Below are 25,144 nucleotides of genomic sequence, written 5' to 3'. Positions count from 1 at the left end.
ATTAAATGGTACCTGTGAACTGAAGTATTTTGTTCTCTTATTCTAATACAGTAGAAATCTATGGATTGGACTTGTCCATATTATTTGAAGGTTTTGTGTGTGTTTTTTTCTTTTGAGCAAATAATATTTCATTTCACTTTAAAATTGCGTTTCTTATTCTCCTAGGTATTAAATAATCTGTGAGTAAACAACACAAAGGACGTGTGTTTGCAGTAAATTAGTATTTGTGAGCTACAGTAATGAGAAACAGGAAGTATTTGTGGTCTTCCAGTACCTGAAGGGGCATACAGGAAAGTTGAAGAGGGACTTTTTATAAGGGCAGATAGTGACAGGATGGTGGGAAGTGGCTTTAAGCTGTAAGAGGGTAGATTTAGAGTAGATGTTAGGAAGAAATTCTTTACTGTGAGGGTGAAGAGACACTGGAACAGGTTGCCCAGAGAAGCTGTGGATGCCCCATCCCTGGAAGCACTCCAGGCCAGGCTGGATGGGGCTGTGAGCAACCTGGGCTAGAGGAGGGTGTCCCTGCCTATAGCAGGGGGTTGGAACTAGGTGAACTTAAAGGTCCCTTCCAACCCAAACCGTTCTGTGATTCTATGAAGTGGAAGTGTCCAGATAGAAATTAAAGATAGACAGGTTTTTCTTCCGTCTTCACTATCATTAGTTAAGCAATTAAACCAGTTACATATCATAGTGATTATTCAGTGTGTTGGGGAGTTCTGTTTTTTTACTGTGACCATATGTTCTGTTATGATCACTACATTGCTTTAAGTGACCAAGCATGCAGGCAGGTGGTGTTCAGGAAATCCAATAGTCCCCAGGGAAAGGAGGGCAGAAGTTGTTTGATCAGTTCTGAACTAATGAAGCTCGAAGTATTAAGATTAAAAATGAAGGAAAACCCAACATTTCCTTAACTGGGGATATTCAAGAGCGGTCTGGAAGCCTACCTATGTGACCTGCTTTAGCAGAGGCATTGGACGAGATGATCTCTGGAGGTCCCTTCCAAGCCCTGCTATTCTGTGATTCCGTGATGAAGGAAGCGAGGATTTTCCATACTTAAAAGTCCAAAAGGCAGAGAGAAAAATGTGCCATTTAGAATGCTTCATATTTAGTGGCTTTATATGTTTCAAATATCTGCGCTCATTTATTTGCATTATTGTTGAGTGAAATGCAATCTTACTCTTTTCACCAGCTCAATATAATTAGCTGCTTTGTTTCATTTTATCACTGTTAGGCTTCTGTCTTCTGTCGTGGCACCACTGTGCCATTCAGGATCACCCCCTGGGTTCATGTTCTCATTAATTAACGAAAAAAAATAAGCTCACAAAACATCTCAGGCTTCCTTGAAGGTTTCAGTGAATGACTATGTGTTCAATGATGTGTTATCCTGCTAGAAATTGGCAGTGCCACTAGTGGATTTAACTACACTGGAGAGGGGGCAAGTGGTGGTTTTCAATTCTCTTTGGTTTTAGATTTCCAAAGATAGTCAAAGCTATTTTAATAATTTCTGGTAGCTGTAATGCCACTTAATGCCTGTAAATACTGGGTTTTACTTGATTGGGTGGGTTTTCGGTACCAGAAATGTCAGGTGGTAAATCATATTTTGGAGAAATGGAGTGCTTCTTCTGTCTAATATTGATCTGCCCACAACATACTGAAAAACATTTGTAAAGGAAGGTGGGGGTTATTTTAATTCCATCGTAAATCCTAGTTTCACATGACTTTTCATGAAGATATTGTTTAAAATTAAGTTTCTCTTTTTCTGAGAGCTTAGATGGAGCTAGATTTGGTAGGGCAGTATTCATCTTGGTTTATAGCCGAGTGTATCTCAGTTTTTTACACTCAGTTGGTTAGAAAAGGAGGATGTCTGTACCCAGACAGAGGGAGGACTTTGCAGATCCATTGAATTTTCTGTCAGTGGCCCTTACAGATGCTCAGGTGTAAGCACAGGGAAGCATGCACCGTGTTCACTCAGCCAAGCTCCTTCCACTTGTAGCTATAAAGTGTGGTAGGATGAAAGCAGTGTATGTAATCGCTCTTAACCAGTTTTCCTTTCCCGTTTTCTTTTGAATGCGTGCATTTTAAAATTAATACTACAAGAAGCATCATTGGATGTATTGGACTTTTCCATATTGTTGTACACATCTTTCACAGCATCAGGAATAGCATGGATGTAATTTCAGAAATACTTGATTTTTGAAGTCATCTTTCAGTTCAGGAATAGAAAATTTCATGATTATTACCTATTTTCTGGCATCTCAAAGTCAAGCAAAAGAAGCAGTTTACTTGTACTTGTGAGTATGTAGACATGTAGATGCAGCTATTCTCACTTGTGCGTGTACATGTGTGCATATATCCATGTGTGTTTGTATTTTTTTTATTATATTTATATATACAAATTTAAAATCTCCACTGTTTCTGGTCCTGATGGTCATAGTAAGGATCTAATGCAGACACAAAAGATCGATCTGCTTGAAATTAATTGATATTTTGCTAACAAGAAAATTAAGTTGTATAATTAAACTATTGACTATTTGTAATCTTCTGGGTTATGAAACTGAATTGGAAATAATTCAGATAGCTTAGCAAAGCACAAACAGAGCTGTTAGGAGCTAAGCTTAGCCCTTTCATCAACTTTATCAAGGCAGAAAACATGTGAGCATCTCAGCCAACACCAAATCTAACTGCTATCCACAGCCTTATGAATCTCCTCGTTAAAGCAGAAACTAGTTATTTAAGGTTCATGCTAAATATTTTCCGACCATTAGAAATACAGTAAAAGGTTATTTTCTTTGTATTTACTCACATATATTTATTCGTATGAACATGTCACATCATTATTTAGAAAAAATTCCTGACGAGATGACATTAGCCCAGGGCTGCATTCGACCATGTGTATTAGTGACCTAAAGATATTTGTTATTGCAGTATACCCAAATAACATTCTGACAGGCTGAAAAGCATGCAGTTTTTTTTGAAATAGGGAAGAATTGTGCAGCTCAACTAACACTGTACAGACAAAGGTATTGCCCCAAGGCTTTTAAAAACGCGTAGCCTGATATGGGGACTAGAAACTAAAATCTTGTAATGCTGAGACAGAGGTCATGTTGGCTGTTTTGTGTTCAGCTGAATGGATCTGAGCAAATTCATCTAAATACAACTGCATTGCCTGTGTTCTTAGAAAATATACATTTTTCACATGGGCCTTACTTGAGTTTGTGATGTTTTGTTAATCTCAGTAGTGGTATCAGGTTTTATTCGGAAAAGTTGGTGAAGTTAGCAGAGTGCTCTTTGAAGTCAGTGTTGCTTTAATACACGCACGTACAATTACATGCTTACAGTAATTTTTCACTTGTAAACCATTATTTTAGGCTTAATTCTTTTCCTGTAAGTTGGCAGAGATAGTAAGTCCTTGCAAAATAAGCATAACTTCAGCTGTCTTAAAAGTCTGGCTTTGTGCTGTCTTGTCCCGAATTTTCTTTGCTTCTGGTGTGATTATTCACACTTTTTTCCATATGGTGTTGAAACAATTAATCTTGGCAGGTAGACATCATCAAAAGAGTATTAGCTCAGAATGATCAACTGTAATTCTGTGGTCTGCTCTTTAGGGCCACGGTGAAAAATTACTCCTTTTTAGCTTTGTAAATAGGCAATAATAAGAAAACTTCTTTTCAAGATGTTTTATGGAAACGTTCAACGTTCCTGTCTGCATCTAGATTTCTAAGAGACATAAATCACGTGGAAGGAAATTTATAAGCATTAATGTTGCTGGCTGTGGAAGAGTAAGATTTATCGTATGCTTTTCCTCTCTGTGTTTTAATTACGTTCGTTTGAAATCTTACTTGTTTCTTGTCATCACAGTTCCTTTTCAACACACTGAATTCTCACTGAGATGATCCTTACATCGATGCTAATGCTAGTATCTGTTTTTCTTTATGATTCCATCTTGAATAAGCTCAGGAACTCGCAGTGCTCAAACATCAGTTTACTGTGTTCCTTTCTGTAGGAGATACTTACATTTAATACAGAGAAAAAAATCATGACCAAAGTATTTCTCGAGGCAGTTACGTCTAATGGGAAGTGGGACAAATTGGGCTCTGGAGGCTCAAATGGCACTTTTTGGAGCTATTTTTGGCACCTACTGGAAAGGAGAAGCAAACCAAAGGAGCCAAAGATCCTCCTCCCCAGTGTCCCAGAATACTTGATGTCAGAAGATTTTTCCACCCAATCTGTCATTTTCAACCTGTGAAGAAATTCTGTTGCCAAAGGAAGCATGGTGTTCAAGTGCAAGCCTTGACTGGTGCCTGAAACTTGCTTCTGTCTGTTTTTTTGTGTAAATATAATCTCAAATTAGCAACTTCAGAATAGGAACAAAATTCTTTTCATGCTGAACATGTAGGCTTGGTTGCTTCCTCTTGCATGCCTGCTTGGCAGGGTCAGGGGGGTAGGATTTACTGCTTGATTAGATTATCAATTGATTAATTCAGTTTTGATGTGGGTCTGATTCAGATGCGCAGAATTATAGATGTGGTGGTTCTGTAGAACTTGAGAAATTTGCAGTCTGTCACTTAATTTCTTGTGATTTAATTGTTGTAATCCAGTAGAGTTGTTTTTGGCAGATGCAGGCTTTACTGAAGATTGGACCATTGAATGTTGGATCATTGAAGCTTGTGCAGGTTTTGCTAGCAGAGTTGGGAAGTCCATGGGAAGGTCTGTAGGGGGGAAATTCTACTGAAATAAAGGAGAGACACTGGGGTTAAAATTCCTATGCCTGTTTCAGTGTTTCCAGCTTTTTTGTGTGTCTTACAGACACCTCTATAATATTCAGAAGAAAAACATACCTTTAGTTCCCATGTCTTTATTCTTAAGGTTGTAGCTTCTAAAGGGCTGTAAATGCAAATAATCCTTTTTAAAACAAGAATAGTGGGACTCATTTATGTTGATAAAGAACAGCCATATATATGGTCACGGTGCATACAATTAACTGAGTTCTCAACTGTGCCCTCCACAGCCCAAAATGAAACACAGAGCAAGTCTGTGGTTTGCTTAATCCTCCAAGACAAGTTCAGAAGTTGATGTGTTACACTGGAGTGTATCAGGAGATTTCTCCCTAGCTTTCCTGGCAAGGTTTATATGCATTGTTGAATGTGCTTTCCTAAAGCTGTTTGTAAGCTCATCACATTTATTTAATTTTGCTCTGCCCTGGGAGGGCCCCAGGTGGCTCACTGCTTTTGGGGTGGCTGAGGTGTGTTGTGATGCTGCTAGAGTAAATTGTCACAGTATGAGAGACCTTGGGGTATAGGCATAGTGTAGCTTTACGTGCAGAGTGCCTGTGAAATGATTACATATTGAATTTGGGGCAAGGAGGTCAGATGCTCTAAATGTTTCCAGAGGCTGAGCTGTTCTTTGCTATGAAATCTCAGACAGGCTGGAAAACTGAGTAGATGTGTTATTTTTTTTTCCAGTTTTCAGGAATAGTGAGTGATACGGGATTTTCTTCAGTCTCCATTCTAATATTTGTAGTGCACAAAAGAAAACATAGGGAAACTGGACCTCTGCTTGTCAGGTTCGTGAAGGCCTGCGTGTCTGTAGCCAACTACTTTGGGTGCAGCATCTTTTGACTGCAAGGGCACACAACTGTAATTCTGATTTATGCTACTCTTTCATTTTTACAGCTGTCTCCTTCATTATCATAGAATCATAGCATCGTAGAATGGCCTGGCTTGAAAAGGACCACATGCTCATCTGATTTCAACCCCCCTGCTATGTGCAGGGTCACCAACCACTTGACCAGGCTGCCCAGAGCCACATCCAGCCTGGCCTCGAATGCCTGCAGGGATGGGGCATCCACAGTCAGTTATCTGCACTCTGTCAGGATCCCATAAACACAACAGAGGGGTCTGGTTTCCTACCATCAGTCAGTGCATGTACTGCCTCCCCCCCGTTCCCTACAGGCTGCTGCACCCAGGCGAAGTGCAAGGCAAAGAGTTGCACAGCAATGAGGGTCAGCTCGCTGCCTTAGGAGCAGTTAGCAGCCCCATGGAACCAGCTTACAGCCTATGTGTGGGTTGCTTCCATTGCCTGTGCCAGCAGTAAGCCAGTTTGTAGCCAGAGAGCTACAGATGATCACCGTGCCCTAAGTGTGGGTGCTGCAGAAGTTAAGCCCTGTGACAGTTGTAACTTAAAGCTTTGGAAGTGATGTTTTTTACTTCAAAGCTTCAGTATTCGGAGCTGTGAAAATATTTCTCAGAGGACACTGTCAGCTATTAAACGGCTTTAAGTAATTAGCAGGTTTATAAATTGACAACAGACTGGGAGCTATGAATGTCTGACAGCTACCTATTTCCTCCTAAACTCGCTTCAAGTTATGAACCATTAAGTGTGAAAATTAAATAGCAGTCCACGTTTGCAACAAATGTCCGAATGAGCCATTATCCTTTGCCACCTTCTCTTCATACAGCACTTGAAAATTTTTCATACCCCGTGGTTTTTAAGATGTGCAGCAACTCGTGGCGAGGAAGTAAAGTGGACTGGACCTGTGTGTGCAGGCAGGGGCCGGGCATTCTGGCACGGTGAGAGGACAGCAGCAGGGGGTACAGCTGTGAATGATGTCAGATCCAGGGCTGTTTGTTCATTTGGTGCTCAGGTGGATTACTCACAAAGCTTTCTGAATATTAAAAGTCAGAAATGTCAGCTTGCGAAAGGGTTGGGTTTTTTTTTGTCTTTAGAATACAGAATCATAGAATCACCAAGGTTGTAAAAGGCGTTTGAGATCAACCGGTCCAACCATCCACCTATCACCAGTATTTCCCACTAACCCATGTCCTGTAGTACAACATCTACACATTTCACAGAATCACAGAATTGCCAGGGTTGGAAGGGACCTCAAGGATCGTGAATCTCCAACCCCCTGCCACATGCAGGGCCACCAACCATCCCACCTAATGCTAGACCAGGCTGCCCAGGGCCCCATCCAATCTGGCCTTGAACACCTCCAGGGACGGGGCATCCACAACCTCCCTGGGCAGCTGTTCCAGCACCTCACCACTCTCTCCGTAAAGAATTTCCCCCTGACGTCCAACCTAAATCTCCCTTCCCTCAGCTTAAAACCATTTCCCCTTGTCCTGCAGTTATCTCTCCTTTCAAAGAGTTGATTCCCCTCCTGTTTGTAGGCTCCCTTTAGGTACTGAAAGGCTGCAATGAGGTCACCCCGCAGCCTTCTTTTCTCCAGGCTGAACAAGCCCAGCTCTTTCAGCCTGTCCTCATAGGGGAGGTGCTCCAGTCCCCTGATCATCTTCGTGGCCCTCCTCTGGACCCTCTCCAACAGCTCCCTGTCTTTCTTGTACTGGGGGCTCCACACTTGGATGCAGTACTCCAGATGGGGCCTCACAAGAGCAGAGTAGAGGGGAACAATCACCTCTCTGTCCCTGCTGGCCACCCCTCTTTTGATGGAGCCCAGGAAATTTCTTGAACATCTCCAAGGACGTTGACTCCACCACCTCCTTGGAGAAAAAAAAAAAATTTCTCACATCTTTAATGTCAGTAGGTGTCAATTTCATGCAGCTTGTCTACCCTAGGACAGTTAGAAATTGATGAAGTTTCAACATGTAATTTTGTGAGTATTCGGTTTCTGCCAACAGCGTATTGGAGAAATATTCCTGTCTATATTTAAAGCCATAAAGCTGTGTGCTTTTGTGTGTGCAGGTGTTATTTGGTGTTGTCAGTGCTCTCATGAGTGCTGAGTAAGTTCTGTTTGCCTTACAGGTCATTTTAATTTCCCTTCCCAGGTCTGAAAAGGTAGCTTTTTATCTATTTATGTTTATTTAATGAATACTTTTTTTTTATTTTCATCTTCACCTTTTGTAAAACACACGGAGCTGCCCTGATGCATAGGATCTGTGTAATAAAAATGGAAATTTCTTTCGCTCTGTGTGACCCTTGGCATCAGTTAAAGCTGGGTCTGAGTATATTGTGTCTAAATCTTGCTCATTCATGGCTTTCCAGGCTGAATAAAGGAGAGAAGAGAACAGTGGCCGTGACATACATACTAGGACAATGGGAAAAAAATGAATGCCTTTCACACATGAATCTTTAATAGTTTCTTCTATGCCATGGAGTTTTAACATGCATTTTTCTTCCCCTGGTCTTGCAGTTGACTCCAGTTGGAACAACCATCTTTACAGGATTTTCTGGAAACAATGGTGCTACTGACATCGATGATGGTCCAAATGGCCAGATAGAGTATGTCATCCAGTACAATCCTAATGACAAAGTATGTGCCTTTACTTTTTTTCCTTTCTGCATATATATTTTAATATAAAAACATATATCTCTGTGTGTATATAAATAAGTTTATTTGTATTTGCTTATGATATATATATATATATATGTATAGTGATGTTGAAATAAGGAAGGAATAAGTGGCTGCTGTTGGACATCATAAATTCTAAACTTGAAATTTTAAACTTATTTCCAGTGTAGATTATTCTATCCACCTCGCTTGGCCCATAAGCTCACCCAAATTTATCTTTCTTTTCAATGCCGTGCTACTATCAGCTATCACACTCAAGCATCAATCATCCCATCTTTTCTAGTGTTGTTCACACACCTTCTGTTTTTTGGCATGTGTTTTCTGTCTGTGACAGAGAGTTGTGTTCATTCCTCCACACTTGCAGTAATGCATTCATAGCTAAGATATGTATTCATAGTCACTGCTAAGTTTCTCATGAGAGACGTTCTGTCTTCCTATATGGAGCTGCTTATATATATAGAGAGAGAGGGAGAGAGAGAGTTTTGTGGGTTTTTTTTTTTATTAAAGCCACTTGGAAAAAGAAATATATATTACTAAAATGGAACAGTAATGTTCTATGTCTGTGGTCTGTACAGGCGTGTCAGTTTAGAGACAAAAAGTTTGAGGTATTAAAATACATGTTCTTTAGGCTCAGATTTGTGAATTTCTCTATTGCAATGCTTTTTTGCATGAGTGATCTATTTGAAGCATCCATATGCATTTTCTTGAAAAATTAAAATTATTTTAGCAGTGCTTTTTTGAAAACCAAGGAATGTTTTGCCATAGACTAAGACCATTGTTACTGGGGATCAGGTGGTGTGATAATTTAAGTATGCTAACCTGATAATCTATTCATCTCATGCATAATGTTGATGCTGTAGCAAGAAAGTACATAGGAAATAGATTTATCAATCTCTCATTCAAAATCTCCGCTGTTACTTAAGGCTAAGTTGAGTAGAAATGTTTTTGTGCAACAAAATGTTTTTGTGCAACAGCAATCTGATTCTCAGTTTAAGTATAGACATAGAGGTTATGTAGAATAGTGAAGGACTCCCCTGTTTGGAGCAACTTTGCTGTAGTCAGTCACCTCGATAAATGTTTGCCTAATTTCTGTTGCATGCCAGGTTAATGAAACCTACTTCTTTCATCTGTAGAGAGCCTTTATGTGTGTAATAGTGTATGCTTGACAGAAATCACTTGTAAAGCTGCTTCACTGCCGCTCTCTTCTTGCCAGGAAGACACCCCTGCTACAAGTGAATTCTCTTCCTTAACCTGGGAAAGTGTTGCCATGCTCAAAAATGAGGTGTACAGCATAGTGAGAAATATTTTTGCTTCTCTACTTCTAGGATCCTCCCATGTTGTGTGTTGAAGATGCCCAGTGTAGTTCGGCACCAGTGCCAGGCTGCTGCTTTTGAAAAAGCTGTAATGCTGATAATTTTCATTAAAGATCAATTAAGAATTAAAAAAGAAAAAAAAAAAAAAGTAAAAAAAAAAGAGGTTTATCTAGAATTCAATTTAGCTTAAATACTTTGTTGTTTAATGGGAACGTATATAAAAGTCAAGAAGAAAAAAATGAATGCAAAAACATATTGGATGTTTTTCTGGTCCCTTTAGCTATTGTACAGATTGATGCCATAACCCTTAGCTCTTAAGAATCAAAAGATGATTAGCTTGCCAAAAGAATCTTCAAATGCAGAGTCATTTTTAGATCTCTGAGGACTCTGGTTCAACCTGAAGGTTGAGACAAATGCATCCACCAAAAAGTTCTGGACTCAATCCTTGTGAGCTAATTTTGCTGTGATTCTCTGTATTGTTCGGTGAGGATAACAATTACTCTTTTTGAGTTGCTATGATATTAGAGGTCTGCATAATGCTGTTGCTGTGCTGATTTGTAACATATGGTCCACATCTGCAGAGTAAGTTGACTCCTGATGACTTTCCCCTTGCCTCGTGGTATTTTGCCACAGCACACTGCAACTTACGGCATGTTATCTGTGCAATGTTTCATGGTTTATGTCACAAAGCTTCCATGGGAGCCAATATGACATGCCAAAACTGCAGATGAATGACGTGGCAGGTAGTTAATGTACAGTCCTCACAGCTGTGGATCATGAATGCAAAGGAAACATGACCGGACTTAATGCTCCCGGTGACATTTTCTTTCATTATGAAGTCGCAAGTTAAAACTAATCCTGTGCCAGTAGGAATCTGTTGGAATTTCAGACTCTGTTGTAATAAGGACATGAGCAATACTCCTGTTTTGTTATGCTTCATTGGCGCTGTTTGTAGGTATGTGCATTAAATGTGTGACTGGGTACCTGAGAGCATGGGCATACCAGGTTCGTGTAAGCTGAAACTCCAGAGGGGAAATAATACAAAGCTTTGCTCTTCTTCGGTGTGTGCATCATTACCACAGATGAATCAGTATTCTTATTTTTTTCAGTAGATCCTATCTGTGGGAGGAGATAAAACATTTCTCCTCTGTGTAGTAATTATATAGTGCTTTATATTTCATTGGTTTTGGTTCAGTGATGTGAAGTCTACCAGGCTCTCCAGAGCATGCAGCCTTGCTACAGAAGGTAGATTGCCACCTCTCTTGTGCACCTGCACGAGTGAATAGCAAAATTGCAGGAGTTATTTTTATTCTCTTGTCTGAGCTACTGCCTCCCAGGCTAGAGCACAGCCCAGAGCACCACCAGCTCTTCTTTTTACGCCAGTTTATTATAGGTGGGAAGGCTGTGGCTCGGGATGGGTGTGGAGATTATCTTGCTGCATTATAGAGCACTATACTGGCCTGAGACTTAGGGCAGTTTGTATTACAAGCAGCTAGCATGAAGAAAGGAGCGGTCGTAAAACTTGCACATGTAACATCAAAGCTAATTGGAAATGTGGGTCATTAAAAACATAATGTGTAATTATGATTTGAGTAGATTCGCCGAATCTGAAGGAGCAATGTCTGAGCATCAGAGGTTGTTACGTCAACTGTCTGTTCAACAGAGATCCAAGCTGAATGTGTCTCTGATAATCAGGCTGAAGCAGCAATGTGTGGGAAATTAAGTTCTTTACAGAGAGAGTGGTGAGGTGCTGGAACAGCTGCCCAGAGAGGCTGTGGATGCCCCGTCCATCCCTGGAGGTGTTCAAGGTTGGATGGGGCCCTGGGCAGCCTGGGCTGGTATTAAATGGGGAGGTTGGTGGCCCTGCATATGGCAGAGGGTTGGAGATTCATGATCCTTGAGGTCCCTTCCAACCCGGGCCATTTTGTGAAATCTTATTTCTGTCTCTTGTCTACTGCATGCTATAGAGACGACGAAAGCAGACTTCTTTCAGATGTGCTGTGAAAGAGCAAATGGTAACAGGTGCGAGATGCCACGTGGCAAATACCAACTAAAAGCTCTAGGTCATACTCTTTTCCCCAGTGACAGTGATCAAAGAGTGGAGCAGGAGTCCAGAGGAGTTGTACAGTCTCTGTCCTTGAAAATATTCGGCCTCCAACTGGCTGAGGCACAGAGCAGCCCTTGTGAGCTCCCATGCTCTCTGACAGCCTCCCTTATTCTCTGATTCAATTGAACTGTAAAACCTGCCTTTGATACAGAAGGGATTTCACTATTTTTGTCAGATGTGTTATCATCTGTGTTTAGATCATCTTTTAGAAAGCCCTGTAAATCACTTCAGATCCTCTGAATTTCAAAAGTGTCGTTCTTCAAATGGCTTTGTGCTGCTTACAGTCCAGCGGGTAGTGACAATAATGTGAAACACCATCTTTCTGCTACTGAGGGAATGGAGATGAACAACCTGGTAGTGACTTTCTAATTTTCCCAAAACGGCCAATTTTAGGTCTGGCATCAGGAAGCGATCCTTGCCATCCTGCAGCCTCCAGCCTGCTTCACTGCTTTGAATTTGGTGAACATGCTGTGTTATAAGGACTGATGTATGAAAGCATTTTAGTATTTCTTTTTTGAAGCTTTTCGAGGGAGAATCAGTTCTGTTCTCTCGGAGTGTGCAGGCAACAAAGCAGTGTCTCTTTGCCAGGAAGCATAAAGGAGCTTTCAGTGTCCCTGACTTCCTGCATATGCTGGCTCATTTCAGTATTGGATGGAGGTGCAGCTGAGCTGTGCTCTTGCTTTGTGTATCTCTTAGTTGCCTTGGAACTTGGTTGTGGTTTGTGTTGCAGCAAGAAGTAGATTTTGCAGAGCAGTCACACGGATACGTGTGGGGTGAATCTGATGTGATATTTTTCAGAGTTGTGACACAAATTCACACCTGGAAGTTAAACTTCACATCACCAAGGAGCTGGTACTGCAATTCACTACCCTACTGAAGCAAGAGGGGACTCCACATACAGGCACTTTGGGAAGAAGTTGAAGGGTTTTGTGCTGAAATTCCACTGATGCTTCCCAACAGTTCGGATTGTAGTGTTCCACTTCAGTGCATTTTTCTTTTTTCCAAGGAATGCCAGAAAGAGGGCAGTGTTCTGTGAGTGCGTTGGCTGATCCTCTGTTGCAGAGACTTTTCCAGTTGGTTCTTTCCTTTTTAACCAGAGAGAAATGGGCTAAAGCAGCCAGGAGGATCTTACTTGTGAGCTGGAGTTCCCATGCAAGTGCATGAGTGTGCATGCACACACAAACAGCATCATTTCATTACGATAGTAAAACACATTACCTGTTACTTGCATGGTTCACATCCCAACAGGGAGACAAAAGCAGTGAGCCCTACATGGTTCTTCCTTTCATTTTAGCTTCCTTTTTTGCCTCTGTAGAATCTTCCTTCTCCCCTGTATGTGTACGTATGCATAAATACATATCTGTACACAGTACCACTGGGTACTTTTTATATATCCAGAGTTGTTTATCCAAACAAACAAAAACTTGTCAAACTCAGTCATGAGCAAATTGTGGCTCATATTATTGGCAGAGTCTGTGATGGGCCTTCCAGTAATGATGGATTTAACCGTCATTATCATGTAATTGCTGCAAATAGTACTTTTTATGCAAATGTCTGAAATTTTATGGGAATGGGGAAGAGCCTTTTTGTGTTATCAAAGGTAAGAATAGTACTTTGTACTTCTGTAGTGTTTCCTTTTGAGAGGTTTTTGTACTGCTCCACAGCACCATACTTCAGTGTAAAGTATGTTCTACACTGGTAGTCCTAAGATTTTGGTGTGAACAAAGGTGTGAAAAGCTTTTTGAACATCAGCATACTTTCAGCACGGTGAATCAATAAGAAACAGGAGAGTTAGGCTTCGGTTCTTGATGAGAAGTAACAAGTTACTTGCAAACAGCCAGAGAGAATTCTGTTACATACAGAATACTTACTGTGAAATTCTCATCAAGTATGTTGGGCAGGGAGGGAACAGGAAACTGTTTAAAAGCTCTATCTGAAAGACAAGCAGTTTTGATATTCAATAGGGTATCTCATTGTGGCCAGTCTTTAATGTCCTTTAACACTGACGCACGTTCAATTTCATCTTGCTGTTTTAATTTTTGCAGACTTCCAACAGGACCTTTGATATTCCTCTCACTTTATCTGGAGCAGTAGTTCTGCGGGAGAGACTAAATTATGAGGAAAAGACTCGTTACTTTGTGATTGTTCAAGCAAATGTAAGTATAGATCTCATAATAGCCATTTATAGTTCTAACTCAGGCGGCCTTTAAGTCCCCGGATATGGATTTTTTCCTAGGAGAAGAAAAGCATCTCTAAAATACCAGGTCTGATGCTCTCTTATTCTCAAGACCCTATTTAAGATGTATCTAGGTGCTTTCTGTCACTGAAAGATTAGACATATTATTGCTGGTTAAAAAAGCTTGCTCAAGATGCATAGAACAAAGCAACCTTCTGGCGCAGGGAACGAGTTGCGTATTTGAAGTACAGCCCATGCAGAAAAGTGCATCCTAGTGTCACTAAGTGTTCATCTTCTAACACATCTAGCAATGCTAATTTGATGTCAAATGACTTTAATGGATACCATTTGGTTGTATCCTTCATGTTTGAAAAGCAGTTTTCTTTAAAGAGGTGATTTTTCTTTCAAGTCTTACTACGTGGTTATATGGAGGTTTTTACACAGTGGCTAGCAGTAGATAATGCATACCCGAGAGAAGGGTGATGTTTAAACTGTATCTAATATATCTGTCATCGGAGAATTTCTTTTTGTGCCTTTGAGGGCTGTGAAAGCTTTTTTTTTGTTTTTTGTTTGGCTAATGGCTGAAATGAAAACTTTTTCTCTGTTGTTTACCACTGTTGTGGTACTGTTTCGTTTATGGGGAAAAGGAGGATCCCCTGCAGCAACTTTATGATAGTTTTAAAGTAATGTAAACTTGCTTTCCTATGTATTTTGTGGTATGTTTAGCATTTCCCTAATAGAAGATGGGCTTTAAGGGTGTGCCTTTGTGCTCTTCACTGTGCTTTTGAACGTTCAGAAAATTGAAGGCTGTGGCTCTGAGGTTGAAGTTCTCGTAATTCTGTATCGTGTAGAATCTACACAATTGGGAAGGTTATACACTTTGCCCTTACCTTTAACTTGAAATCTTTCTGTAGATTCTGACTTCTCACAGAATATTGCCCATTTGCTCCCCAGGACCGAGCCCAGAATCTTCATGAGAGAAGGACAAGTACAACCACCCTCACAGTGGATGTGCTGGATGGGGATGACCTGGGTCCAATGTTTCTTCCTTGTGTCTTGGTGAATAATACTCGTGACTGTAGACCTCTCACCTACCAAGCAAGCTTGCCAGAACTGACTGATCCTGTAAGTCCTCTTGATTTTTGTTAAGTTCTGTATGTTTGTTTTGTAACGTTGTCGTCTTTCTCTGTGGACACAATGGAGAACTGTGACTAGGAGGACTGTGCATGCTTTGTGTCAGGTTTTATGTGCTAAACAGATTAAAATTGAGCTAAAATACTTCTATGAATAGATGAAATTCTAGCTTTGGTACAGTGGTCTATTGCTTGGACAGGGGCTGAGTCTTGCTGAAGTTTGGTGAAATTGTGTAATTGCTTTCTTAGCTCTGTCTTCGTTGTAATCTTGAAATATTCTGAAAAACCACTTGGAGGAGGGGACTTGACGTGTCCCTCTTTTCAGGATTATTAGAGGCTTCAGGGGGAAGATTTGTAGGGAAGGAGGCCTTAGTTGTTTGTCCCTGAAAAGCTTCTTTGCCATTGTATCTGTTTTCAGTCAAGAGGCACTAAAGAGCAACTAGTGATTATCCCATGTAGCTGCTTGTATTGCGTACACTGGTTAATGCATCAGTTAGGATTAGTATAAAATTCAGTCATTTCACCCTTGGATATGCACAGTGGATCACAAAAAGAAGAGATGAGAGCTCTACAAAATCCTGATGCAAGATGACGCTAAGTCGTCTTCCCTACAGGGGAAGAAGGCTGCTTGGTAGCTGGAAGTGTGCATCATTGGAGCAGGAGAAATGCTCTGCAGTTGGCTAATTAGATTTATGTGAGTTTCTTAAGCAGTGCTGGTAAATGTCCTTTGATTCACATATTTTTAAAAAAAAAAAAAAAAGCAGACCCAGTTGAATCATTGGGCTTATCCCCACCCGATCAACTCTGACATTAGGTTAACTTTGACTGTTGACATTGAGGCCATGACTTCCCTTTTGAATCTAAGGACACTATCTTTGTCCTGCATCCTCTGACCAAGAGACGGGGAGGATGAGGCTGTAGGTGTGGAGGTTCCTGCTATTCTCTGCCTTATTTGCCTTGCTGTCCTGTTCCTTGTAGACTTTTGCCATCCCACGAGTGTTAGGCTTCCAGCTTTGTCTGGGCTTGGGCCCTGTTGCAGGGCAGCTGCCCTGCTTCTTTGACACAGGATGACTTCCTTAGCAAGTTTCAAAATGTCTCACAGTTGTTTCATCCAATCTAGAACCAGCTGAAAATGTCACTAATGTATGCAGGAGTTCATCAGTTCCTTCTGTACAGGCCAACAGTACAGGCTCTCATTAAATAGCCAGTACAATCTCTAGGAGATGAGAGGAAGCTTTATAGCAGTCATGATGTTCAGTTATGCTTTTTGTATAAGAAGGGTCTGGGACAAGTTTCAGGGAGTTTATGTAAGTCAGGCTGGACCTGATGGCAAACTGAAGGGAGATTGGATCTTACAAGCACCTCAAAAGGAGATCATTTCTCTGTGCTGAGAAGCTCTTCCTCACAACTGCATCCTTATTTTTAAGTTATAGCAAGACTGGAGCCTTGATACTCAGCTTGTAACAGCAGAAAATCAGGAGAGAAGGGAAGGGATCTTCCATATTTAATCTTATTAGTCTGATTTATGCTACTCTTTTTTTACTTCTACACCTTGGAATTTCTAATTGCAGTGGCTGAATCTGACTTTGTGAATACATGCATTAGATGAATGTGGCTTGCATGTGGCATTATTTGAAGGAAAATGCATGTTATTTCTCAGCTCAGTATGTGGCCTCATCAGGGTTACAGGGGGTACCCAAGCTAGGCAGAGAATGACAGATTGTGACCCCATTTTATCCACACAGATCAAGTGGCGTTCACAGTACATAGGCAGCTAAGGCAGTATTTAAGAAAGATCAGTGCTTGGTTGTTACGTTTATTTATTTCTTTGTTTTTAATCTAGCTACCAAAAGGCAGGACAGAGGTCATCTACTTGTCCTGAGGCAGCTCTCACAGATGGAAGGAGCTCAGCCCTGTCTCCATTCTTGCCCTTGCTGTGGACAGGCGTGTGCTGGGCGCTACAAGGCAAAATGATGCCTGCCAGGAAGGCCAGCAGAAATCTGACATAGAGATTACTTCTGAGTTGCAAAATACATTCGTTTGACTTCCAAAGCTGTTCAGGTGTCAGCTTTTTTTGTTTTCTTTTTGGCTGTTTTGTGTCGAATTGCACCTTGAGAGGTCTGATCTGTGACATGAGAAACTGGTTCTCTTGATAAAAATAGCTGCTATTTGCTGTTTATCTTTTGGCAGTGACGCAGCTATTTTGATAAACATAAGTGGAAGAAGGATGTTTCTACCACAGCTTTACCTTGGTACTTGAAATATTTACCTGGCTTGTAAATTAGAATGCAATTAGACAATAGGACGATTTTATATATATAAAATAATAATTAAGAAAAATCCCTAAATTAATAAAACACACATTTGTTCTGCAAACAGCAGTATGATGGAGGTGCAGTGATGTAATGGGATCCTCCGATCTGATGAAGCAGCCTGGGCAGAGAAACTCGGTCAGAAGTATTTTGGAAATGGGGGAAGTGTTGGCAGTAGGTGGGCAGTTGGACTGGATGATCTTGGAGGTCTTTTCCAACCTTGATGTGTCTATGATATAAAAAAGTTTGCATTACACCATGTAGGCAAGAATCCATAATGATGCAAGACCCTATCCCCAGTGTCAGGTTGTATAGAAGCTGATGGTGGCCAGTGTACTCCCCAGAATGATTAATGTCAAGTTACTTGCACTAATTAGTTTTTGTTGCTTTTTTGAAAATCAAAATTTACTACTCTGTAAGATTTGAATCTTTCAGCAAGAGTAGCAAATAGAACAGAATATACTGTTTGGGTTGTTTCAGGCTTCTCTTTTCTTTCCCTAATGGTAACCACTACATAGGCTAAAGGAGTATTATTAGTCCAGCATCATCATTTACTTTTTAAGTACTTTTTGTATTTTTTACAACAAACACAAAGAGGAATGTTAATGAATCTTTAACAGAGAATGCCAAGAGTATTCAAAAACTTAAGTACTGTAAAGCTTAAGTCTTGCTTTACAGTATGTCTACTCAACTGACGCCTAAAATGAAGCATTTATAAGTAAAACATTAAATGTAACTGGAAATAGAAGGGTTCTGGGTTTTTTTTGGTCTTACAAGATTAGTTGTCTTTAATTGGCCTCTACCCATGAGTTTGCTGAGGTAAATAGACTGTTTTCTTCCCAAGCTTCTTTCCTTTAGAAGTTCCAAAGCAGTTTGATGCATTAGCAATGAAGTATCCATACAGCTTGGGCTTTGTTTACGGTCTTTGCAGGTGAAGTGAAAGAGACCAGCAAAGTTAATGGATCTCTTCATTACCAGAGAAACGATTTTTCCTCAAAAACAGTACCAGTACTTACATTATGCCTTCTGAGAGTTGGTCTGATGTCTGCCTTGTGGCCGTATTAATAATTCTATTAAATCTGCTCCAAGCTGTGTGGAGTGCTATACGATTAGTGTTTATACACTTGTAAAAAAAAAAAAAAAAAAACTGTTTTGCATTGCTATTTGCACAGATGGTGCAAATTATCCCAAAGCTGCACATCTTCCAGGCAGAGCCAGAGGTTGTGTGATGGTCCCATCTGGTGAGCATATAGAATAACATGTGATAATAGTATTTCTAAGTCAGCACGTTAACTGAGCGTGGCCAGAAGGTAGGACTTCATCGATGGTTGCCTCACTTGGTGACTGTCCCTTCTGCAGCTCATCACCAATCATCCACTGTACTTAATTGCCATCACAGTCTCATTAGGGCTATTATAAGATCATAGCAATTGGAAAGGACCTCTGGAGATCACCTGGTCCAACCCCTGCTGAAGCAGGCTCCCTACAGCAGGTTGTACAGGAAAACATCCAGGTGAGTCTTTAGTATCTCCAGAGGAGGAAACTTCATGACCTCTCTGGGCAGCTGTTCCTGTGCGTTGTCACCTTCACAGTAAAGATGGTTTTCCTCATGTTCACATGGAAGTTCCAGTGCCTGTTCCTTCTAGTCCTGTTGCTGGACACCACTGAAAAGAGCCTGGCCTTATCTCCTTTACTCTCACTCATTGGATATTTATAAGCACTTAAAAAATTCCCTCCATCTTCTCTCCAGACTGAACAGCCTCAGGTCTCTCAGCCTTTTCTCATACAGTAGATGCTCCAGGCCCAAGCTGTTTTTGTGGCCCTCTGCTGGACTGTCTCTAGAACATCCCTGTCTTTCTGGAACTGAGGAGCCCAGAACTGGACACAGTGCTCCAGATGTGGCCTCACCAGGGCAGAGCAGAGGGGATTATCACCTCCCTTGACCTGTTGGCCATGTTCTTAATGCACCCCAGGATACCATTGGCCTTCTTGGCCACGAGGGCACACTGCTGGTTCGTGGCCTACCTGTTGTCCACCAGGATACCCAGGTTTTTCTCTGCAGAGTGCTTTTCCAACAGGTTATCCTCTGATGTGTACAGATGGACGTGGTTGTTCCTCCCCAGATGCAAGAGTTGCCTTTCTTGAATCTTCCAAGGTTCCACTCTGTTCAATTCTCACTATGATTACGGCTAAGATAACGTAAGCAGTAAGTAGTTACTGTTGTGAAATGGTTGTACTGTTAAAACTTCTTAGAGTAGGCAGAATCTCATCCTCTGGAGTAAACAGTTTTCACCTATGGAGAGCACATTAGCTATTCTGAATGCTTTATCCTGTGTAAGGTGAGCACTGGGAGCTCAACTGTTTTATTGCTGCTGAAGCTCAAACACGGAGCTAAATTAACAGCCTGTAATTCACACCTACATTATTTATGGCTTCCCCGGGCTTTAATTTGCTTGTGAAGTCCCACCTGTTGTGTCTGATTCAGAAGTTCTCAGGGAGGGAAAAATGAAGTTTAAACTCTTGTGAAATTCATTGCAAAAATTATCTTGCAGAAAAGTCACCAAAGCCCATGACAAAACAACATTCAAAGTCATTATTTAAAGTTCTGTCTCATAATACAGATGCAAATCTTAATTTCCTTCAGGAGAGTTAAGCTACAGCTTCAGTGATGTTTTAAAATGAGCTAGCATAAACTTCTGGAAGAATTAAAGTTCCACAAGCTGAGTATATTGCTTTACAACAAAAAGAAAAGCAGTGTCTGCCTGTGACAGATGTAAGGTTACATGTATGAACCACTTACTTAATTAGTCCAAGTACTAGTCTGTTTTTTCTAATTGTCACTGTCCTAGTTTATCTCTAGGAATTAATTCACTGTTAGCTGTATTTCAGTTTCTGAGAAAACCTTGCTTTTTTGCATCATTTTATATTTACCTCTATGTTTTCTGTGTCTGATCAACTCTAGTAATATTTTTTCTTTGTCTCAGAAAGTCTTCAGCAAATAATATTTTATTAACAGTATGCTCAAGTCATTAAATTAAATAACAACAACCACTCTTGTGTGTCTCAGCATTGGAAGGATACTTTCTCCTCCTTCTTCCCTCGTTAGTCAATTCTTGATGTACAATTCTGTGATGGTTTTGTCTTTTTCTGTGCTCAGTTATTTTTCATCGTCGTGCAAAAGGCTGAAAGGCAATTAGCAGTTAAACATAGATTAGGCTGATTTAATCAGCTGCCGGGCTGGTTTTGCAACAAACTGATTCATTATCAGGTTCCATCAGATAATTATCAGTCCACATGAAAACTCATGTACTCTGTGGCACCTACGTGGCTTTCTTTGTGCTGATTCAAGATTTAGCACTTTAAACAACTAGCTGCGTTATGGAACATTGCTTATTAACGCACAACTGATGAATCTTTCTATACAGAAAGTATTTATTTTTGTGCTAATTGCCCTGGAGTCCGTAGGAGTTGTCAGCAGGGACTTCACAATCTGTGGGCCTAACAGCCCTGTGAAGCACTGGGGCTGGAGGAGATGGGTCTGAGCATAGGACCACCAGCTTAAAGCCAATGCCAAAAAGCTCCTTCAAACAAACAGTTTGGAAACTACAAAAACTGACTTCTGATGGTAAGGTGAAACCTACAAAAATTGAGTTTTGTGATTTTTTTCTTTTTTCACCAGAAAACTGGGTCTTGGGTTTTGAATACTTCATGGAAGGGGAAAATGATTCATTTACTTTTATATATGCAAGGCATAATAAACCACTAACATTTGCATGCCTTATTGATTCATAGTGTCCCAAACTTAAAATGTACAGTAAATACAACAAAACTTCAGCGTATCTTGACGAAAAGAACAAATACTTCTTATTTGAGATTGTGCACCTTTTGCAGAATTCCAAGCTAGTGATAAAGATGTGTTTTGCATCAGACCAATGATTATGCCATCAATTGAGAACTGCTTTCTAAAAGTCGCCTTTTATATTTTCATTACTTGCTCGAATTCTGAAGTCAGTCACATGGTGCTATAAGGAACACAGGATAATTCTGTAAGAAACCAGGCCCGGTTGGTTCTGCCCAAATAGCAATTATACTTACTGTTTATAAGTAATAAGCATTGCAAAGGTTGTGCTGCTTTTCAGTACCTTTGAGTGTATGCCAACCACGTAACAATCGTTTCTAAAGGGATTTCAGGACAGTTCCTTGCTATCTGATTGTGCAGTCTCTGGGTTTTTCTTGCCAATTCAGTTGTTGGTTAGGTATGCCACATTCAAATCATAGAATGTCCTGGGTTGAAAAGGACCACGATGATCATCTAGTTTCAACCCCCCTGCTATGTGCAAGGTCACCAACCACCAGACCAGGCTGCCCAGAGCTGCTGGTTCTGCAAGTGCTCGTGGCTAATTGAGCAAGTTGTTAGGTTCTGAAGCAGTTGTGTCTCAGCATGCCTTTTTCTTCTTTATCACACGCACACATGCACACATGAACAAAGACTTGGAATCTTTTATTTAAAAATGGAAAGAGACGAGCCAACTTTTTGGCTTATTTTGTGTGCGTAGACTACGTGCTGTGCTTATGATTTAGTTAAAATGAGCATCAGGTGAGATTTAATTGGTTTCTAATTATTCCTTTCTCGGCAGAATAAATGCTCTCAAGGTTTTGGGACTGTTAGTAAATGCACTGAAGTTTTTTTGCTTGCTGTGTGAAGCGCTATAACATGATTCTAAGGATAACAGTCTTGGTGTATTTAGACACCTAACTCATGAGTTAAATAAACGTAGAGTACAATGGAGTTTCTGTGCTCTGGTTGTGAGGGATGATGATAATACTTCATCCTAGAATGAGTCCATAATTGAGCACAGTTGAACATTTAGAGCATCACTTTTTTTTTGCTTTTATCAGTAGGAGAACTGTGCGTTTCTCTTTTTCTTAACAATTTTGGCAAGGAAAGAATCACAGAATTGCAGGGGTTGAAAGGGAGCTCAAAAGATCATCGAGTCCAACCCCCTGCTAAAGCAGGCTCCCTGCAGCAGGTTGCATAGGTAGGTGTCCAGATGGGACTTGAGTATCTCCATAGAAGACTCCAGCATCTCTCTGGCCAGCCTGTTCCAGCACTCTGTCAGCATTACCATAAAGAAGTTTTTCCACATGTTAGCACAGAACATCCAGCGCTCAAGTTTTAGGCCATTATTCCTTGTCCTATCGCTGCACACCACCGAGAAGAGCCTGGCCTCACCCATTTGCCTCCCACATCCCTTTACATATTTATAAACATTTATCAAATCCCCCCTCCGTCTTCTTTTCCCCAAGCTGAACAGACCCAGAAGTGACCTAGCATTTTGAATAAGTAGCTGTGCAATAACATCTGGCATTTAGACTTAGCTGAAGTTGGCAGTATGTCAGGGGACTCTAGGAGAGCCTGGTTGTTTGTCGAGACGTGTCTTGCTGCCTAGCCTGGTCTTCAGTGTTACACTTTCTCTTTCTGAGAAGTTTGGGGTTTTTTTCTTCATCTAATTATTTATTTTTTTTCCAATATTAGAAACTCTTCTTAGTTTTGCATACTGATGTGCATTTCTCAGTCATCAATACATGGGAAACAGCGAATTTCTTATTAAATGTGTTGTGTTCATCTGTGACTTAACTAGCTTCCCATTGCCCAAGGATCTTTCTTACCTTTAGAATAACAAATGCCTGTGTTCTTTGTATCTCATGGCTTCAGGGCTTGATAGGAATGAGAAGTAAGCACTCTTAGTTTTTAAATAAATGTTTAGTTTGGAAGAATGACTTCAATCAGCCATTGTTTCAAAGTTCCTGTATAATCAGTGTGACAAATAATCGAAGGTGAAAGTTAAAAGTTTCTGCAGCTGTTCCCTAATAAATGTAGGAGCTCCGGATCATGGGAAATCAGGTCTCACGTTATAGGATGGGCAGTTAAATGTTTGGTTTCACCATATGTATGTTGCCCACATTTCCATTTAAGTTCATCATATGTAATACCGTAATCATTTTGCACTTTGTTTGTAACTGCTCCCGTTTCTGGGTATTAGGCCCAATAATACTGGGAAATCTTTATTTCCTATATGAAGGGTTTGTGTACTTTCCTGTTTGTGCATTAAAGTATTTATCTATAAAAAAGCAGAGCAATTCTTGGTGCGTGTTAGGCTGAATTTTCTGAAGACAGGTAGCATGTGCTTTCAACTGTTCAGATGTAAGATAAATGAGTTCCTGTGTATTTAAAAGCCAAAAATTAGTTGGTTTTCAGCAATGGCATCATTTCAGCCGTGCTCCAAGAGCTATCTAGAGAAATGCATTAAAAAGGTGAGCTGTATCTGTACGTTCTTGGGTTGTTTCTTACTCAGTAAATGAGAAAAGAATCTTCCTAGTGCCTGAGGCCCTTTGCCACTGGCTGAAAAATGAGCAAATTGACCCATTTTCCAGGTATTAATCTTTCATTAGCAGTCTAGGTAAAACCTGAGGCTCAGATTAGGAAAGAGAAAATGAAGATTGATTTCTGTGACAGGTATGTATTTGTCAGTGTATTTTTATTGAGAAAGGCAAATTGTTATGGCCAAGTTGTTTTCAGTATATCTGAGCAACGGGTAGCAATTTTTCTAATTAAATTTAAGCAGAGATGCGTGATGAAGTGATAGGCAATCTTGAATTACTTTGAAAGTTGGAAAGCAATTCAAATCTGATGATAAAATCCTCTCTTGGGTGCAGTTTCCCTTCTGACATTTATGGATAAACTTTCCATTTGCATTTTTTTCACTCTTTTCACTATAATTACAGCAATATCAGAGGTTATCTGATAATAAGTTCAAGGTAATGGACGATGTTAAATACACAGTAGAGTTCACAGTAGATTTACTAGCTTAATATTTTTTTCAAATAACTTGATGCCAATGATTTGAATTAGCTATGGAAATGGCTCTTTCAGCAAATCAAAATGGATGGCTTTGGTAAGCTATTGATTATCTGCTAGTGCGTGATAAGTAGTCATAAAAGGAGTTTTAAGTCTTCTTTTACGATTGATTGCCTGTCTTCCATATGCTGTCTCTTGATAAGTAGAGACTTTTTTTTTACTGAAAACTAGTGAAGCATGAAAAGTTTAAAATAATAAGGATGTGAAGTCACAGGTAATTAATTTTTATGTATTTGGGAGTATTCCAAAACAGTATGACTAATTAAAAAGAATTATCAGTAAAATTGACGGTAACTTTAATATAGGATCACATCAGCTGAGAACTGTTCTCAGTAATCTCTCCTAGGTAGACAAGCATGTCACTGTCTCATACTGAAGATTAACTAGTGATTTTAAATATAGATGCACTTCAGTTAGAGGACAGGTAAACTTGTCTCTTTTTAACTTCAATAATACAAGAAATTGATTTAAATGTGGAATGATTAGGGTGGAGATTCCCTCTTATTTGTTTCGTATGTGGTAGAGGATAGAGGTAGCTGGAAGGAGGACATGGGTAGTGATTTCCATTGAAAGACAGAACAGGAGCACACATGGACGTGGTTTTTCATCATGTGCACAAAGAATTGGTTAAATATGCCTCTTCTCCCAGGCAGCAAACAGGACCCGAGGAAATGGCCGCAAGCTGTACCAGAGGAGGTTCAGTTTAGACATAAGAAGAACTTGTTCTCTCAGAGAGTGGTCAGGCACTGGAATGGCCTCCCAAGGGATGTGGTGGAGTCGCCATCCCTGGCAGTGTTGAAGAGGCATCTGGATGAGGAGCTACGAGATCTGGTTTAGTGCTTGTGGTGGCAATGGTGATGGGAGGACAGTTGGACT

At 40.4% G+C, this 25,144-nt stretch overlaps 1 protein-coding gene across 5 annotated transcripts in view; it reads left to right on the top strand.

Annotated features, from left to right (window-relative positions):
* The window catches only part of PCDH15 (protocadherin related 15), an 858,090-nt gene that overhangs the window by 625,368 nt on the left and 207,578 nt on the right, over nucleotides 1–25,144 (top strand). For all 5 annotated transcript variants that reach the window (XM_090144727.1, XM_031602523.2, XM_090144725.1 and 2 more), the window contains 3 exons: nucleotides 8,150–8,269; nucleotides 13,774–13,884; nucleotides 14,859–15,029. In XM_090144727.1, the coding sequence (XP_090000853.1) occupies nucleotides 8,150–8,269; nucleotides 13,774–13,884; nucleotides 14,859–15,029 (402 nt within the window). The remainder of the gene's footprint in view (nucleotides 1–8,149; nucleotides 8,270–13,773; nucleotides 13,885–14,858; nucleotides 15,030–25,144) is intronic.

This window comes from Phasianus colchicus, chromosome 8 (genome assembly GCF_987193195.1).
Source record: "Phasianus colchicus chromosome 8, bPhaCol1.hap1.1, whole genome shotgun sequence".
Lineage (NCBI taxonomy): Eukaryota > Metazoa > Chordata > Aves > Galliformes > Phasianidae > Phasianus > Phasianus colchicus.
The sequence above is the reverse complement of the archived record's forward strand: the minus strand, read 5'-3'. Positions and strand labels throughout refer to the sequence as shown.